This window comes from Gavia stellata, chromosome 6 (genome assembly GCF_030936135.1).
Source record: "Gavia stellata isolate bGavSte3 chromosome 6, bGavSte3.hap2, whole genome shotgun sequence".
In the NCBI taxonomy this organism is placed as follows: domain Eukaryota; kingdom Metazoa; phylum Chordata; class Aves; order Gaviiformes; family Gaviidae; genus Gavia; species Gavia stellata.
The window spans coordinates 15,304,679-15,323,350 of record NC_082599.1 but is presented as its reverse complement, the minus strand read 5'-3'; the positions used below and the strand labels follow the sequence as shown (position 1 = coordinate 15,323,350).

Here is an 18,672-nt window from a genome sequence, read left to right as displayed (position 1 = left end):
GTATTTACTATTGTATGCGTAGTTTATATAAAGAAGAGAAAATGGTTTCTGCGCAAGACCTGATAAAATGTCCCTCAATTCTCAGTATTCTTTTAAAAGAAATACAATAATATTTTTAAACGAAATCATTCTCCTCTTTCACAGAAAACTGGGAAAAAATTTCTAATATCCTTCATAACTAAACTTACTATAGTTGTGTTAGTGCTTACATGAGGTAACTGAGAATTATTTTTTTAAATTCCAATCCAACTAGCAGTTTTGAGACGCCCAGTTTCAGACACTGAAGAGAGCCAGATTACTGAAGCGCTTTAAAAGATTCAGGCTTCAGAGGCTGCACCAGAGTAGTGATGTCTGAACACTTTGGGCAGGAAGGCAAATGACAAACAAAGAAGAAAAGGAGAAACACACTGTGGAAACCTGTGAACTTGAAAGAATTTAGTACACCACGGAGTCCAAAGAAGGAAGACTTGTGATAGTGCAGTGGTGACAGACTGGAATACAGCAGCCTAACCTACTTTCAGACTCCAGAGTCTTACAGAGTACTGTAAACCACCCTGCTCCCATCAATAACCATCATAAATTGTAAATGCAAGTCTGTGTAGAAGGCTACAGGCCCTCCATTTCATATAAAACTTGTGTGGACATCCAGAATAGCTGGAACACAAGCCTTAAGCAGGCATGCTCCTTGGTATTTCTTGCCCCCCCCCAGCCATGTGAACAAAGCCAGCAGCTGCTATTCTGCTTTTCCTGTTAAGCTTGCTAAAAAGTAAAGCCCTATGCTCTCCTCATTCACACCCTCTCTCTTCCATCAGTACATGCCTTCTCAACAAATCCAGATCGGGCGACTAATCCATCTTAAAACTAACATAGCCACAAGTAAATAAACAAGTTCAACCCAGATCAGGTACCCCTGCAAAGACCTACCTGATCCAAGCAAAAAGTGGGTGGCAAGAAGCAGGCAGGCAGAACCACTCATGGCAAGAGCTTCACCACACTCTGCCTCAAAACCAAAAACCAAATTTGCACATATTCCCTCTCCCCTTCCCCTACTTTTACCATCAACTTCCAGAACCAAGTGCAAGCACAAGCAAATAACTGCAAAGGATGTGCAAACAGTATAATCTCAAATCAACTTCTCTGATGAAGTCATAAACCATTTTTCACCTTGACTAACTACTTCAAATACTTCATCTGTATTTATTACTTTGAGAAGACAATCCGTAAGGTTAATCTGTAGCTAACTGTGGAGGCAAGGATTGGACATGAATTGATAATACCAGAAATTACCCACAGACTCTTGCTACTATTGAGATAAAACTTGCAGGTGAAAATTTTAAATAGCTGATCACACAGCTCATACCCAATTACTTGAGAGTGCACCTATGCAGGCTTATGTTTTACTGTCTGATGAGGAAAATGGCAAACAAGATGAGAAAATTGAGGTTTTTTTCCTTTCATGGCAAAGCAGTATACCTTTTGGTACCCAAACCTCAGAACACACCCATCAAGCTTCCACTCCAGAAAGAGGTTAAAAAGTTTGGAATTTAGAAAAGTGTTACAAGACTTATTCAAAACAAATACCTACTTTACAGTGGAATACTGAAAGACAGTGTTCCATCTAAATTAACAATATCAGGAAAATGTCTGGTACATGAATATTTTTGTGGGCAAATTTTTCAGATATAAAGGACTTGGTAATTCAGCAAAATAAAAGGGTAAGTTCTTTTACAAGGAATTTAGCAAAAAAATTAACTGCAAAAACTAACTTAACAGTTAGAAAGGTAGCTAATTATTGGGACAGGTTACCTGGTAACTTTCAAGTATTTAGTACTTTTAGATCAACCAAGGACAATACCCTAACCACAGATTACTGTTCTAGACACAGTGACCACATTCCCAAAGCAATGTTTCCACACCTCAATAGCCCACAGTGTCCTCGGGGGGACAGACTTTGCAAAGCCTTGTCAGAAGGATTAGATGTATATTTTTAATATTTTGTTTGGTTTTAGTAGTTTGAATTATATACTCCTGGATAAGAAACAAATATTAGTGTTGGCAAAATAGATGTTGTGAAATTCAGCTTGAATGTAATAAACCTAAGAGCTTACCTGTCTCAGGTCAGTTCCTGGTTATTTTCTTATGCTCTCCATGATAAACCCAAAAGAATTTACCGCCTTTAAGTCTTTGTCCATCCATGATATGACACCACAAAACACATGTGATTATATATATTTCTAGAACTACCATACTTTTTCAAGCAAAAAGGGTAGACACCCTCTATTCAGATTTTTTCCTCCTCTGAAAGCTCTCCAAAGAAGAAACTTTTGAGTAACGACTGGTTTTTTTAACCCCCTCCCCCTGCCCACCTTCTACACACATAGCCAGACTGCTATACTGATCCCCAAAATGGCACGTGAGTCTAGCAGAACAGTATACTGACCAAGTGCTGAGGAAATTGCTTTCAGAAATTTGCACCAAGAGTACCCTGCTGACAATTTTCACAGGTCACTGCAAGTGCTCACGAACACAGAAATGGATAAAGATCCTGTGTGGCAATATCGCTCACTCTTCTGATGTATAGGAGGCAATTAAAAAAAAAAGTAACTAATTAGCTAGGACTATTACAGTTAGTTTTCAGAAGCATTCAGGTTGTTTTTCAAGATTTTCTTCAACCCACCTCTTGCACAATTAAATTGCTTTGCAAGCTACAGAATGCATATACAACCACATGAAAAAGTTATAAATGGGTACATTACAGGAATAAGCAATTGTAGTAATGTTATCAATAATTCCCACGTGCACTCATATGGTCAGCGGTGCTAAATCTATCTGGGGACCAGTTACGAACCATGTTCCTCATGGGTGGATACTAAGTTAGCAGTTTGTCTTGTGGAGCCTGACAGTGAACCAACCACCTCCTTGGCTACATTAGCAAGAGTGTATCAGCAAGTCGAGGGAGGTGATTGTTCCCTTAGCACTTGTGAGGACATACCTGGAATATTACGATCAGTTTTGCGTACCCAAATACAACAAATCTGGACAAATGGAAGAACACACAGAAAGGTCACTGAAATAGCTAGGGTGCAGAGCGTGAGATGTACATAAGATGAACTCTTCTCAGAGGAGCACAGAGAAAAGACAAGAAGCAACGGACACAAGTTGCAGCATGACAAATTCCAAACAGACATATGGGAAAATTTTTTAGAATGAGAGTAACCAAGCACTAAAACAGGATGCTCATAAAGGTGGCAAAATCTCTGTCCTTGAAGGAGCTCAGAATTTGACTCAACAAAACCCCTTAAGCAACCTGGTTTAACTTTGAAGCTAGCCCTACTGTGAGCATAAGGTTGAAATGGATGAACTTAGGAGGTTTGTTCACACCTACTTTTTTTTTTTTAAAAAATCTTTCAGCAGAAACATGCAATGGTGACTTCACAAGAGCTATACTAAAAGCAGCAGAACCACTGTACTTTATACAAGCTAAATGCTTTAACGTGTCCAGTAGTGTACACATAGAAGTGTTCAGCACTGAAAGTTTTCATAATCCAGTATCTGTTCTGATTCACTCTTAAGCACAGATGAACTACTCACTGGTTTACAGATCTGTAAAACAGGGTTGAAGTCATCAAGTCATCTACCACAATTTGAGGATTAGCTAATAGATGACAGCCATTTCATTATGACAAAGCACTGCAGATACTAAAATCTTATTAATCCAACAGCCGTATCAAAATGATGAGAACAATAATTATCTGATGTAAAAGTAAACCTCCCAGGGCTACAAAATGCTATAGCCTAAGATGAAGGCAGTTCCTTCAGTGGAAGAAGTTTCAATAGAAAAATATCACTAATGTTATGTTTCAAATGTTGATGGGACTTCTTGTTTGTTTAAATCTTCCCCGTATTTATTAAGTTATATAATTATTAAGCAAGATTAAGAGCAGAAGCTTCTTAACACTTAAAAAATTAGAAGGGGACTGTTGAATTGTGTTACAGGTTACTGTGATATTATGCTTGGAAACAGAATACAAATTACTCCTATCATGACAAAATTGGCTGAAGTTTAATCCTGAAAGGGAAGGAAGATGTCTCACATAAAAGTACAAAACGAAAGAGAACTAAGATTAGCCTAAAGAACTAAAAATTACTGTACATTAATATGCTAGTATTATTACAAGCGTTAAAAAAAAAAGACAAAATGGAACAAAGGAAAAGCTGCACTATGTGTTCAGTTTTCAGGATTTTATTATGGGCAGATTTTAAAACTTCAGCTGTTTTTAAAATTAATTTACATGATTTTTTTTTTATTTGCTAGGTAAGAAAACCCTCCAATTACTTGAAAAAAAGGTACACAAAACAGATTTTTTACAAGTACAATTACCTACGAAAACAGTTACAGCACCAAGACACTGATAAGCCTCAATGTCCAGCATTATTTTTATCTATTATGTTTATCATCAGAACTAACAAAAACAACAACTGAAGAAGTTTATTTAACATCAGCTGTTCCTTATTCCATCAGTCTTATCATCTTGGTTTAGGCAAGCATGTATGCCATTTTAGTTTTCAAACTGAATCCAAATTTGTTTTCCTAGCAAAACATACCCAGGGTATTGGGTCAAAAAACCAAACCAACACCAAAGGAAAGAGAACAGTTGACTGCATTGCCAGTCACATGATTGGTGTCACATTTTATAAGTTTTGCTCAAAAGTAAAGTATCTCACATTTTAGTAGTATTTCAAATATTACTCATCAAGATAGAAGGTTTAAGAAGCAGAGATGTGAGCCTAATTAAATCTTAATATTAGTTTTAAATAGATTTCTTTAAGATTACTAGCTGTAAAGATTAATCAGTTTTCACTGCTGGAAGAATTATACAAATTAGATTCTGGGATACAACAGAGTTGACTAATTTATGGTACTTTTTTGAGAGCAGGTGTGCAAGTAAGAAAAGTACTCTAATTGCTTTATAAAAATCCAGAATATCTTCTCATAGTCTTCAGAAGTACTTTAAGCTAAAACATTCTCTCAAAAACCAAAAAAGTGACGTAATACTTAATCAAGTGTTTCTAATGCATGAAAGTCATTACGACTCTACTAATCAACACTCAATTATTTCTTGCCTTCATGTGAGAGTGTGTTTTAGTTCCCATTATAATGTACTTTTTGTTAAAAGACAATATATGACAAAACTCAGAATTTCAACACAAAGAAAGAAGATATAACTCTGAGGTAAAATTATTTCCAACAGAAAACCTAACAAGTACATTTTCTGGACCAAAACGCCATATGCAAAGCAGGAAGAAGAACTAGAATGGGCAGAGCTGGCATGAAATAACTTCAGAGTTTAAGAACTTGACTTCACTGATATATGAATACCATGCTACTGACCTTATATGTAGGTATAGGTTGGTTCGTGCGCATAACAACTGTCTGGAAAAAAAATGCCCTAGCTTGTTTAAAAATAAAACAAAAAATCAGGTTCACACTGCTGGAGAAGTATTTTAATTTGTTGGTTTAGGACCAGAAGCACTCAAGCGCTCCGAAGAACTGTTACACAAAGTAGAATCAGTGAGATTCATACACACTAAATAGGATTTTTTTTTCACCCCTGTATCACCTCTCCAGCTAAGTCAGTGACACATTATGGAACTAAAGTTTGCAAGCCCAGGATGGACTCCATCACGTTTGTTCCCAATCTGCTAGCGATAATTTAATAGATTCTACAAGATCATACATACATCTCTTAACGTAATAGTAAAGGTCTTGAAACCCTTTGTAAATCCTCACATCATACCATCAAATAAGTACAGTATTAACAGTGCCCCTTAAGTTATATTTACCTGCTGGGATATCACATGCATAATGGACACTAGAATGTTCAACCTACAGTCAGAGTGGAATTAAAATCCAAATCCTAGTAAAGTCAAAGCCATCTCAATATAGTTATAATTCTAGCAGCTCATGAATGGGTGAGTTTTAGATGCTTAAGATACTACTAGTAGCAACAAAACACACTTGCAATTCAGGAAACCTTAGAAGTACAAAAATAACAGGGCTTAGTTGTGGTTTTATTTGAAGACTTGGCTATCTGAAAAAGAACTGTAGAACTGATTGCTTGTATACAGTCTATTAGTTTCTGAAGTTCTCAGAAAAGAAACAAGGAGAAATTTTCACTCTCTCTCCAATCACTGCAGTTCAAACATTCACCTGAAAAGAAAGGACCAAAAGAGCACATAGCCTTGTCTGAGAAGTTCTTCTAGAAGGGAGAGCTGTGTTTTTGCCAAGGTACATGGCTAGGCTTTGAAACAAACCATGCTGGTTCAACTGGACATTTCAGTACAATACCACCCTTGTAGAACACCACCTAGGATTATGAACTATTTCACTGCAGGGTTGATTAGCACCAACATACTTGGCACTGCAACATTAGAAACAACAGAGGTAGAATATATTAGTAGTGAAAGAATAGTAGGAATTATCTTAGATAATTACTTCAATGGTAAGGAGCAGTGCACAGAACAACCTGTTGGAGCATTATTCTTTTTTTCTCGCATTCTGCTACCATAACTATATTCTCTTCAAAACTGAACAGGGGCATATTCAGCTATTGCTTTCTTTAAGCAACATTCTTAGACTTAAGCTGCAGATCACTGTAATAATTTCAAAAGTTTAACAACTCACTTGCAAAGCTTACCTGTATAAACAGTCCATATAGTCTGCCCCTTTGCTATACTCTTCCCAGTATCTGTGATACATAACCAGTACTTGTTCTTCAGCTTCCAGAACTCTCTGTGAAGGAAGACACACACCCCCCCCCCACTAAAATTAGTATGAACATAGCGTACATACATAGACACTTATAACAGGATTATCATTTTGGAATAACAATCACAGATTCAAAATTAAGACCACACCTAAGCTTTAACCGATTTAAAAATAACATTGTTGCAATGACCAAAAAACTAACAAATCTTCATATTACGAAGTTTTGATATGCCAGCTACAACACCTGAAGGGGTTTTATTTTGCATTTAAAAAGAAGAATATCTATAATACATTATTTTCTACTTGTCTTTACAGAAGTACTTGCTTGAATAAGCATGGTTCGTATTCTCACATCTTGCATAACTATTCCCTCACTGACACAGTTCAATTTCAAATTCATGCAGCCACATACACACTGAAGGAGTTGCCTAACTATAACCGCCTAAAATCAGTATGCCTTGCTGGTTAGACAAGCCATTATACTTACCATGAATCCTGGAATAAAACAAGTTTAACAAAGCGCACATATGTGCAAACTTAAACACGCCTTAAATTCTGTAAATATAGGCCCAAATCTTTTGGAATTTAAGCGAATCATCATCTAAGAAGTTGCTGATGTACTGAACTTCTCAAAATATATTCATACATCAAAGGAATAAGTTCAACAATTCAAACAAATTAGTATGATTTATGAAGGAGAATGAGATCTTAGGAATTCAACTGTAATTTTCTCTGGAGTATGTAATTTTAAACTCTGGCTCAAGCAGCAAAGCCTATGCAAAAATAATGTAAAAGAGGAAAGCTAGTAGACAAAACAGAATCGAGAGTGCTTTCCTCTGCAGTATCAATTTTGCAGAGGTTTTCCAACATTATTTCTAAGACAAATAGTGGATAGCCAATTTAAAAAATGGATGTACGCTTTCCACTACTTCTCCCAGCTTCTACTGTGCTGGCACCTGCCTGATTATCCTAAGTGAGCTCATTCAGCTCACTAAATAAATGAAAAAGAGCTTTATTGGCCGAGTTGTTTGCCAGTTCAGTGAACTGATTTAGTCTACCAAAGTGTCAGAGGTATCCTCGCTGCAACCAGTGGAACTACCCATTAAGATACCCAGCCTATCTTGTCAAATACACAGGTACCTAAGCTAAAGAAATAGCATGAAGCCATTTCGCAGTACTATCCAGAATTTGCAATTCTTCATTCCCTATACAGACACCAAAGACAGGCGGACATATTATTTAAATCCCCTTCTATTTTTACTGAAATACAAGGAGACACTGTTCATCCATCCTATATATTTGACATGATGAATCATAATTCCATTGAAATTAGGTGTCTTAACTGATGAGACAGAAGTTAATTCACAATTATATTGGTATACAAGTATTGTTATTTGTCATAATAAATAATTTGTCATTACTTCCTCCCCTCCCAAGCATTCTTGTTATTTTATTTCCCACGTATTTCAGAAGTTTTCTTTAGTAGAGTATATACAATCAGTTTCCATGACACTAGAATAGACACTCTTACACTGTAACAGAAGGCTAATGACGAACTATAGCACATTTGGAAAATTAAGACATTCCTGTAACTTGCTTGATTATAAGCATTCAACAGAAAAGACAGACCTTACTTTTCAAGGCAACAATGAATATTTTATATAAACCATAATTGTTGGCTTAAAAAAGAAAGTTCTTTCTGTTGTGTTGCATATAGACAGGTATCTATTTATCTGTCTACATAGTGTTGTGTGATATGTGTTGCATATATCAGATATATACATTCTGTCTCTGGAACTCTGTCATCTGTGATTTAGTCTCATAAAATCTGTACACCTTCATAAATACAAAACAAACAAAACCCCTCCCCAAAGTCAAAAAAGGACAAACAGTACCTACATGTACATCAGTTAACTGTATAGGTTACCTTGTGCAAATGGCGTACATGATTTTCCAAAAAAATTTTAGTCTCAGTATAAAGTCTCTCTCCAAGAGGTTCAGGATAGGCCACACACAAAGCATATATGTCTCTGGGCTCAGAGTCAAGGTTTGTACCTGCTTAAAGTGTGAAAACTTATCAACAAAATTTAAGATTTACAGAACCTTCTCTTCCTCGCACACATTTTAGATTTTTTTTTTTACAGCTGAGCACAAAACATAAAATGAATCATTTTTTTAAATTAGTGTAAGTCCTGATTTGTGAAGAACCTAAGTTTCCAGCATCAATAATAAATTTTAAGTAGTGGAAGGTGAGGGAACATTAGAGCTAAGATCCTGGAACTTCTGGTAGCCCCATGTTGACATGACTTCTACCACTTACTTGCCATCTATGAATAATGTATGATTATCTCAAAGTGGAATTTCATACAAAATTCTTCCTCTATATCTGCAGCCAAAGTGAAATTAAGACTCTTTTCAGATAATGGGAAGAAGCACTAATTAGGTTAAGAATGCGATCAACCAAGTATGGAACAGAGCAAACATGAAGTGAAGCCAACTTCAAGTTTTCCTCCCGCAAGTCCAAACCAATTTACTGCCCTTGCATATTCCCCCCAATTCCACAGGTAAAACAATTTTGCGGTACACCGGAAATTAAGTCATCACAATGGTGATGTGGATGCAAGAACTTTGTTTTATTTTTAACCATTATTATAATTTCAGTAATCCTGTTTAGATCACAGCCACTCAGAACAGTTATACTTGCTCACTTAAATGGGCAGCAGCAGTTAAACCCCTTAAGGTGGTTTTGTCCCTGAAGTACCTTGCAGAGCTACACCTTTGGTTTGTAAGGTTTATACCAAGTGTAAAAAAAAGTCACTTGATACTTTGTTAGGAAAATAATTTATGATGAAGAACTTTGCTTTCAGAAAACTCAAGCAAGGATTAAGTTAAGCTTCAGATGAAAAACTGTGGGAAATAAACTAGTTCTGCAAAGATTATTTAAAAACGTCATGCTTATCCACTAAATCTAGGCATTTCATAAAACCAGCCATGCTAGAAATAATGATTTAGTATAGATTACTTTTTAAGGTAAACTCTTTAATTAAGAGAAGACAAAAGATCAGCTTTCCTCTAGTCTACCTTAAAAAGCCCATGGCTGTGTAAAGGCGGTAGAAGACATAAGGACAGTTGACATGTTACCTGCTTAGTCTACAGAACAGCCTCAAGCTTTCATCACACAGTTTTTCCCAAAAGCATGTTTCTTCTTTTATTAAAGTACTACTCAAAACAGAGAAGATACTAATGTAGGACAACTAAATGAAAAAGCCTTTATTTGGCAACTAGAATCGGAGAGCCTAATGAGAGTCTAATCTCAAGTACAGTTATTTCATCCATATAGATCATCTTTATCAGAATTCTCCTCAGAATGGCAAGAAGCATTAAATGGAAACCCCAATAAACAAAACAGGCGATATTAGCTGCTTTCTAACAGTAACATTACACCAATATTTTACATTATACCAACTTACAAAGTTATGACCCATAAAAGATCAAAACAGACTATTAAATTAGTACTGAAAAATGAAAGGTTTTCTTAAACAGATTGTAAAGAACAATTGTTTTTTTACACATTCCCCCCCACCGCCCCCAAACAAATTTTGACAGTCTAAGGATGGTCCATAGTCAAACAGATCCTCAATAGCATTCAGATGGCAAGCCTCTTCACTATGCAGATATTTCTGAGAACTTAAATTCCAGAATTAGAAATCTTTGTAAGCTACTCACAAGCAAAGGGAACATGACTTTTCTCCTTAGATCCACAACTACAGTATCTGAATCACCAAAACTGTAATGGATGTCTGCTACAAGAACTACTTGCTTTGAAGTTAGAGGCAACAGGCAGTCTTCACCACAACAGCACAAGAAAATAATAATGGCAATTTATCTGACAAAAGCAGCAAACAAATATCTCTGAATTTATCTAGCCTCTGTGCCCTAGGCTTCAGTTAGGAGTCCAGATGACCCGACTGTTGTAAACAAGTTTCTTAGTTGTAATCAACCTATCTAAGAACGAAAACAGTATCTGTACTCCTTCATGAAAATGCACATCTTCCAAACATGCCTTTCCTTATTCTAGAGAACAGTCACATTTTCTTACAAATGAAAAAAGATGAATCTAGTATTCTTCCTTGAGATATTACACTCAGTTTGCATACCTGCCGAAATTAAACTAGCAGATTAATCACAGAAGCACTTCCATAGGCACCTCACACGTTTTCCTGTTATCAACCAAATGATAAAAATCAACACCAAATTCTACTTGCTGGATACCAAGTTTCTCTGGATTTCTACAAAAAAGGGCTACCACGAGTTTCAAAAACACATTACACAGTAGCTTTGCTACAGAAAGTTCCCATTCTTGCTCAATTTGTACTAGTTTATTCATTTAACTATGTCTTTCAGTCCAGAATCCAAATTTAAGTGTAGTGTTCAAAATGTTGTGAATCTCTTAAACAAAAAAAAAAATCTTTAAGGAAAGATGAATCATTAATCAATAGTGGTATTTTACTCCATAAACTTAAAGCACATTTTTTCTGTGCTGCTGTTCCTTAGAAGATCAGGAAGAAGCCTTTACTGTTCAATAATTTATCTTTAATGGTGAAAGTCATCTGTCCTTCCAGTCCAGCACGTAGTTTTGCAGCGTGAGAAAGGACAAAGGAAGCCAAACTGCTGCTTAGGGGCCTTTACTCTGCGTTGAGAACAAGAACATCAAAAGCCTTGTGCAATTTAAGTGCTCCAGTAGTTGCTATTTGAGGGGCATTACCCAGCACTTGGACACTGAAGCAATTCCAAACTAAGGAATAAAAAGACCATCAACAAGAAAACACTGTATCCAAGGCCACAAAAGCTGACAAATATTGTCCTCAGGGTTAAAAAAGGATCTAGTTAAGACCTTATATTAGCAGAAGGTTTTGAATAGATCTTCTCTAGAAGACCAAAGTAGCACTTTTGGAAAATTTCTGCGATTGTTGGTCTTCCTCTGTAACAGAATCAAAATTCATAGTGCACTTGAGGACTCACAGTCAGAAAGAATGACTATCATATGAACTTTATTTACTCTTCCTTCTCTTTGGGTTGGTTCTTATGCTAAAGATACACGTTTATAAGTTTCTGGTTCATCATAGGATCCTTGTAAAATAGGGGATTAGAGGAGGGAGAAAAAACATGCAGAAAAAATAGAAAAAAGCAGGTAGCCATGTTGCATATTTTTACAATACCACTGTTTGCAGTATGGCTACCTTCCTCCCTGGACACTCTTCATCTTATTTACTTGGTTGGTGGAAAACCAAAGACAATAACAGGAAGATCCTGATGTTCTACCCGTTCAAAATAGTTCTATTGCTAAAAGGTAGTTATCAAAGTACAGACGAACTACCACTCTCTAATCAAACTTGATCAGCCACTTAAAGAGCACTCCCTAGCCTCCTGAACAGTCAGAAGCAAAGTCTTAAAAGTTATACAAAGCATTCATAATAACCAAATTGTTGTAAGTAATATCTCAAACAGAAAGACATAACCGTCACTCATTTACCAGACAATGAAATGACTCCAGAAACATTTCTTTCTGCAGACAACCTGAAAGGAAATATGAAGGTCAAAGGTGGCTCAAGATGACTCACAGTTTAAATAAAGTGACATATGGTCTTTCAAGTGATCTTTTCTAGAAGATTTTAACTCTTACACAGTTGTGGTTCCCAGCTCATTGCCATTCTAGCATTTCAAGTTTGAGATAAGCTGTATTTAAAGATAAGCTATGTTTAACAATAAAATTACCATCAGAGTTGCAAAGGAAACATTATATTCAAGACAAACAAGTTCTGGGGAAGTAGTGAAGCAAAAAATCAGTTCTAGAAGTGGAATATGCACAGCACAAGCCTCTCACCCTTAAAATACTATTAGTCTGCATACACCATTTGATCTCAGCTGTCTCAAGCAGCACAAGAGAAAGCAAACACTTCTTAGAATCCACCTCTGCAGACTGAAATCATGATTCTTCGCTGTATCTTATCCTTTGTTTCCACATTGTTGTTTTGACTATAGAGAGACTACAAAGATCAAGTGCTACTATAATCAATGAAATAACCTGCATGAATTTCATTAAGAAATAGTTCAAATAATTTATCACCTTTTTATTCTACTTTTTAAGCAGCAAGAGAAACAGTTAATATGACATTTCCTTTGAATACCCTGTAGCTGTTTAGAAACACATTACTTCAATTAAACTGAATTTAACAGAGACTAAAAAGCTAACAAAGAACAAGAGGATGTATTTTTTAAATGCCACATCTTCCTAAAATATATCATTAATACTTTAGTTATCTTTCTATATTTAAAACCTGGAAAAAGCTTTCACACCAGCTGTATAGAACTACCAGTTTCACGAAATTGTTGAATACTCAGTGAGCAGTTTGCGTTAAAGGTAGCAGAATTACTAAACAATCAACATTTCAGCTGGAAGTTACAAGTCACACCAGCTCTTCAGGCCATTCAGCCATAGAGAATAAGCCAAAAGGCTTTTGCCTGTGCCAAACTAGGCACTAATAGTGCCACTTTCTAAGGAACGTAATTAAGAGATGATAGTCAGTAAGGTCTTAAGAATTACATGCCAAATGATTCTTCCAAGACTGCTTCCTGAGTCTGCTATTCAGAAGCGTTCCCTTTCTGATGTTCAATCAACTGGAGTAAATCCCAGAAGAGGATCAACAGCAGACTTTGTATACAAGGCTTCCACATAAGAAGTTCTAAGTGAAACAGTGTGACAAGAGGAATCAATCCAACATCTCATTCAATTATTATTTTAAATTTAAATCTATTTTAGGTGCCCTTGTTTAAATGTTTAGAGTTTTAAGCTACAGAATTTAACCACTTGTTGAAGATTCAAATATGCAGCTCTTAAAAACTGCTTAGAAAGAATGACTACAGCACAATGTCAGCACATAAGTGCACAACTAATTAATTCAAAAAGTCTGTAAATTTTGAACTTGACTCCAAGACAAAGTGAAGAATCATGCCCCCAGAAATTAATTACAAAGTTTTAAAATTAAAGAGCTCCTTAAAGATTATTGCACCATAGAACAAGGCTCCACAAGGACTATGAGCAACTAGTTTTTTTCTTTTATGTATTTATACACATGCACACACTCCAAACACAGGCACATGGGAAAGCAATTCTGAGAAATTGTAACACATTCAAAAAGAGACAAGACTTTAGAGCCTAGTTCCTGCACACAGAATAAGACTATGTTGTAAAAATCTATGTATAAGAATCTTCTCAGGAGCTTCTTTTTTCACCCAGGAGAATTAACAAATCGATAAATAAGTCTAAACAATTCTCCCCCCCTATAATTAAACCAAACTCAGTCAAACTGCTGCAGAACAGCTGCAAAGCCTCTTAAAATTCTCTAATTATTCACCACATTGTAATGGCTAATGAATGTATAACTGGTTACAAAAGTTACGCTTCTTTTAAAAGTTCACTGAAACTTAAATATTGTAAAAAATTACAAGTCCATTTTACATGTAAAACGCAAACCTTTCACTACAACAATGTATATACAGCTGCGACTTGAACAGCAAGACCAAATGATCACAGCTAGAGAGAGTAATTAATTTTAAACATTGCTTAACTGTCAGGAATAGAGAGGCAGTAACAGTGGAGGGAAAGGAAGAAGGCTTTTTTATAAACCCTTGCTATACAAATGTCTAATATGGTAGTCGTCAGTACACTCAGACTTGCAAAGAAGACATCTTTAAACAGAACAACCTCACCAGCCCCCACGCCCCCAAATTTAAAGGTACACATTCTCTGTCTTAGGTGTTTCCCCTGCTACGCACACACTTAAGCATACAAGAAAAACTCATTATCAAAATAAGGGAAATTCAATGCATGTACTTTTGTGAACAGCTACAGTATAAGCTAAGTATTAGAGCTACTAAAAATGAGTAAAACTCAGACTGGTTTACTTTTTACTACTATAGTGGTTTTCACATAGAATACTTGCCAAATATGCAGGATTTCCCATCTTTTTCAACATATCCACTGACTCACAGACTTAATAACAGATACAACCTTACAGCAGGCTTCTGATCAAGACCACTGAAATTGTTATATAATGCAGGCCTACTCCGTGCTAAAACACATAATATAAACAGATTAAGTCAGATTTTCACTTAAAGGATACGAGAAGCGATCATTCCATGTTGCTCTTTCAACATAATCCAACATAACAACAGCTTTAATTGTTGTTAGGAGTTTGTTCCATGTTTCATCAAAGTCAACTACTCGTGGTTTCAAGGACATTGTGGGGCTTTAGTGTTAAGCTGTAGAAGAATTAAACATGTCAGACAACATTGCACTATCATTTAAAAAATACACTTCCTTTGAATTTTTCAATTTAAACTTTGTACACTGTTGCACCACCATGATACAGCAACATGAAGAACACCCACCCCTGCTTCCCCACCCTCCGAAATCAAGCTCACAAGCCCTTATTTTTATTGTTGTGGAACATTAATGTTACATGAATAGCCTACAACGTAACACCAATTTATCTAACAAGATCGTGCCTCATGAAGTTCATCACCTTACCAAGCTGCCCATTTAGCAGTGCCATATGAAGAAAACAACCTTCCTGTAAATTTTTGTTTGTTCACTTTTATGCAAAGACTGTTTCAGCTGTATCTGAGAGAATTTTGGGCAGGAACACACTGAACGTATTACCAGAGTATTTGAAATTACTACTGTCAGCTTGTAGCCTATGTTCACCTCAAGCTTTCATGAGACATTTTTGGTGTTATATTTAAAAAGCCACAAACCCCAAAAGCTTTGATCAGGATGACAAAAAGAAAACACATCTAAACGCAAAGCATTACGCAGAGCTTGTGCAGCTTATTGCTCTGTGCAGCAGGACAAATAGTGAATTCTTTCAAATAAGACACAGCTTGAAAATACAGCAACTGTGTTAGTAATTTCATATCAAAAAATACTGGAAGATATTTATTGAAAGTAAAACATTAAATTACTGAAATGAAACTAGGAAAAAATTAAGTTAATTTAAAAAAAGAGGTCCCAAGAGACACAACTGTGAAGGCCTCTTTTCCATTTGCCTCTGTCCTATGCACCTAATCTAGAAAGGACCTGATGTGTGACATTCCATGCGCAAAGCAAGTCTAGCTCCTGCTCAGAAACATGTCATTGTAGGACTAAAACAAAAAGTGGAAAGGATACTTCTACTTCCGTTGTAAATAGATGGACAAGTGACCTTTAAATTGTCTTCCCAAATTTTCAAGGTCAGAAGGGAGAAAAGAAAGATAGTGACAAACAGACTTTTAACACAAGAGGCACACGTTTATAAGGGAAAAAATCAAAAGTCATTATAAAAAACTACTTAGCAACCAGCTTACTACCTTAACCGCTACTGGCTCTTGATTTTTCTCAGACAGATTAGTTCTCTCAAACTGCAGGATACGTAGCTTCTCAGTTTAAGAGAAAAAAAAAAAATCAGATGCAACTCTTACACTGTATGCATACAAAATGCCACCCTGACTAACTAACCAAGCTCCTAAACTGCTGTGAATTCAGAAACCACAGAGGGTTGTTCTCGTCTACCTGCAACACAACAGTTTCTGTTTAAAATGTAATCAATGTATTACCCAACCCAGATTTGCTTTGATTTCATAAAGAAACTGAGTAGCAAGTAAGTAATATCGAGGAAGTGGTATTATCCTAGGTTTTATGAACAGGAAACACTTTTAAGAAGAACTAAAGCTCAGTAAGTGGCACAAATACTTTCAGTTCAGTAGAAATATTTAAGCTGTTATATTTGCAACACAGCTATTACCACTTTTGAAAATTAAAAAAAATAATCTTCAATCCATGTACATCAGTAGCAGCTTACCACACAGAAAATCAGTGAGAATTGACAAAATAAAGTGATATCCATCAAAGAAAGTAAGTTGAAAAGCACAAAGTGATGTATGTTTCAAGAAATGTAAACCTCAGAAGTAGACAACAGCAGAGCTCACTTCCAGGAGGGGGGCAGTGGGGAAGCTGTAGTGTTCTAAAAGCTCTAGTATTATTCTTCTTCTGGAAAACACAAGAGTATTTTCAGCTGACTCCAAGAAAAAAATAATCATGGTCCACAAAAATTTTAAGAATCCTAAGAAATTCTTGTAGTAATGAAGTTATACTTAGTTGAGTGTTATGTTATAGGTTGCTCTCTCTGAAACACACTTGGTACCTCCAAGGTAAAAGAACCATTCCTTCACAGATAAGCAAAACTGAGGGTAGGAAGAAAGGGTGAAGAAAAAGTCCTCACCACAATACATCACACAGATTCAGTAACACTGTATTTAGTATCACCAAAAGCTAATAATATATAAAGCACCATGTATCCACATACTCATAAAGGTATTTTGGGGTTAAATAGTTTAAGATAGAGCTGAATATAATTTGGCATTCTCTTACAGCTTTCATGTCAATATGAATATACACTAATTTTATAGATGTGTTAACAAACGCAATGTAACTTTTCCTGGAAGACACTGGGGTTTTGGGGCTTTGCTGTGCTTCAGTGTCTGCAATGTGCAAGCTCACCAGCTTAGAGTATTGAGTGTCTTGTACTGATGCAAGTAACTTCCATGATAAAAATTATAGCAGAGCGGAATATCTACCCTAGGGTTTATACTGTTCAGGGGGTGGAAAAACATACCTGTTTGACAAGCCCTAAGGTAAGCAGATGCTGTTGAAACATATTTACACATGAGGATAATCAAAGAATGTTGCTTCTATCGCCTCATTCTTTAAAACATACCACTGTCATACTGAATATATTTGTTCACACAAATAAATGTAGAGTTTTGGCCAGTGTCAAAACATTACCCAATTTTCCAACCTTTATAACCATCTCGAGAAAGAATACTACAAGCTAGTGGAGGGTGAACAGCCAAGGGAAGGAGTACCCGCGCCAAAGACGTAAACAGCGTTGCGGGCCACCGCGCCCACGACACCCCCGCCCCTCCCGGCACCAGCGGGAGGACCCCGCTCCCCACGGCCCCCTCCGGCAGGCCGCGGGCAAGGGACGTGCGCTCCCCACCCTCCCGCACCACCAAAACAAAAGCGAAACTGGCTGAGGACGCGCCGCGGAGAGATGACCAGCCGGAGAAGCCGCGCCACACCCTCCCCGCCGAGCAAGGGCAGGACCGGGGGCAGGACCCGGCCCCCGCCCCCCCGCCGGCCCCCGCGGAGGGAGGGCGCTACCACACAAACACCGCCGAGGAACGTCTGCTCGGGGCGGGCTCGGCGGAGCGGCAGACCCCGGCGAGGACGACCCCGCGGGGCAGCGGGCAGGGGACGGGAGACGCTCCCAGCTGGGCGGGGAGGCAGGGCCTCAGCGCCCCCACACGCACCCGGCCCGGCCGCCCACAGCGCACGGGGACGGCCGCCTCCCCCTTCGAGCGCGGGGCTCCCTCCCCTCAGCCCGGCGGCGCTCCCGGCCGGGCCGGGGGAGGGGAGTTACCTGGCGGCAAGGGGCCCGAGTCAGCGACGCCCACCCGCCGGCCGGCCTCCCTCGCTCGCTCCCTGCCCTGCGGCCGCGGTCCCTGCCCCGCTCCGTCCTCACAGCGCTGCCATTACCCAAGCCGCTCGCCCCTCGTGCCCCGCCCCTCCGCCGGCGCCGCCACTGCCGGGGAGGGGGTGCGGCGCGGCCCCGCGCCTCCGCGCTGCCGCCGCACCGCTTCCTCACCCGCCGCGCCGCGCGCCGCAGCCCCCGGGCTCTCCCCGTCGGCGACAGGATGGGCGGGGGCCGATGGGTCCCGGCGCACAGTCACTTTCCGACCGCACCCCCCCCCGCCTGAGGAGAAGGGTTTGGTACAACCCACTCTACGGCAAGCACGGACGGCCG

General features: G+C 38.1%; 1 protein-coding gene across 1 annotated transcript in view; it reads right to left on the bottom strand.

Moving 5' to 3' along the window:
* CUL2 (cullin 2) overlaps positions 1-18,328 on the bottom strand; it is a 53,886-nt gene extending 35,558 nt beyond the window's left edge. The window contains exons 1-4 of the mRNA XM_059818383.1: positions 18,289-18,328; positions 14,953-15,091; positions 8,697-8,799; positions 6,699-6,793 (exon numbers count right to left, since the gene is read on the bottom strand). Of these exons, the coding sequence (XP_059674366.1) occupies positions 6,699-6,793; positions 8,697-8,799; positions 14,953-15,071 (317 nt within the window). The 5' untranslated portion in view covers positions 15,072-15,091; positions 18,289-18,328. The remainder of the gene's footprint in view (positions 1-6,698; positions 6,794-8,696; positions 8,800-14,952; positions 15,092-18,288) is intronic.
* Positions 18,329-18,672: the final 344 nt, after the last annotated feature.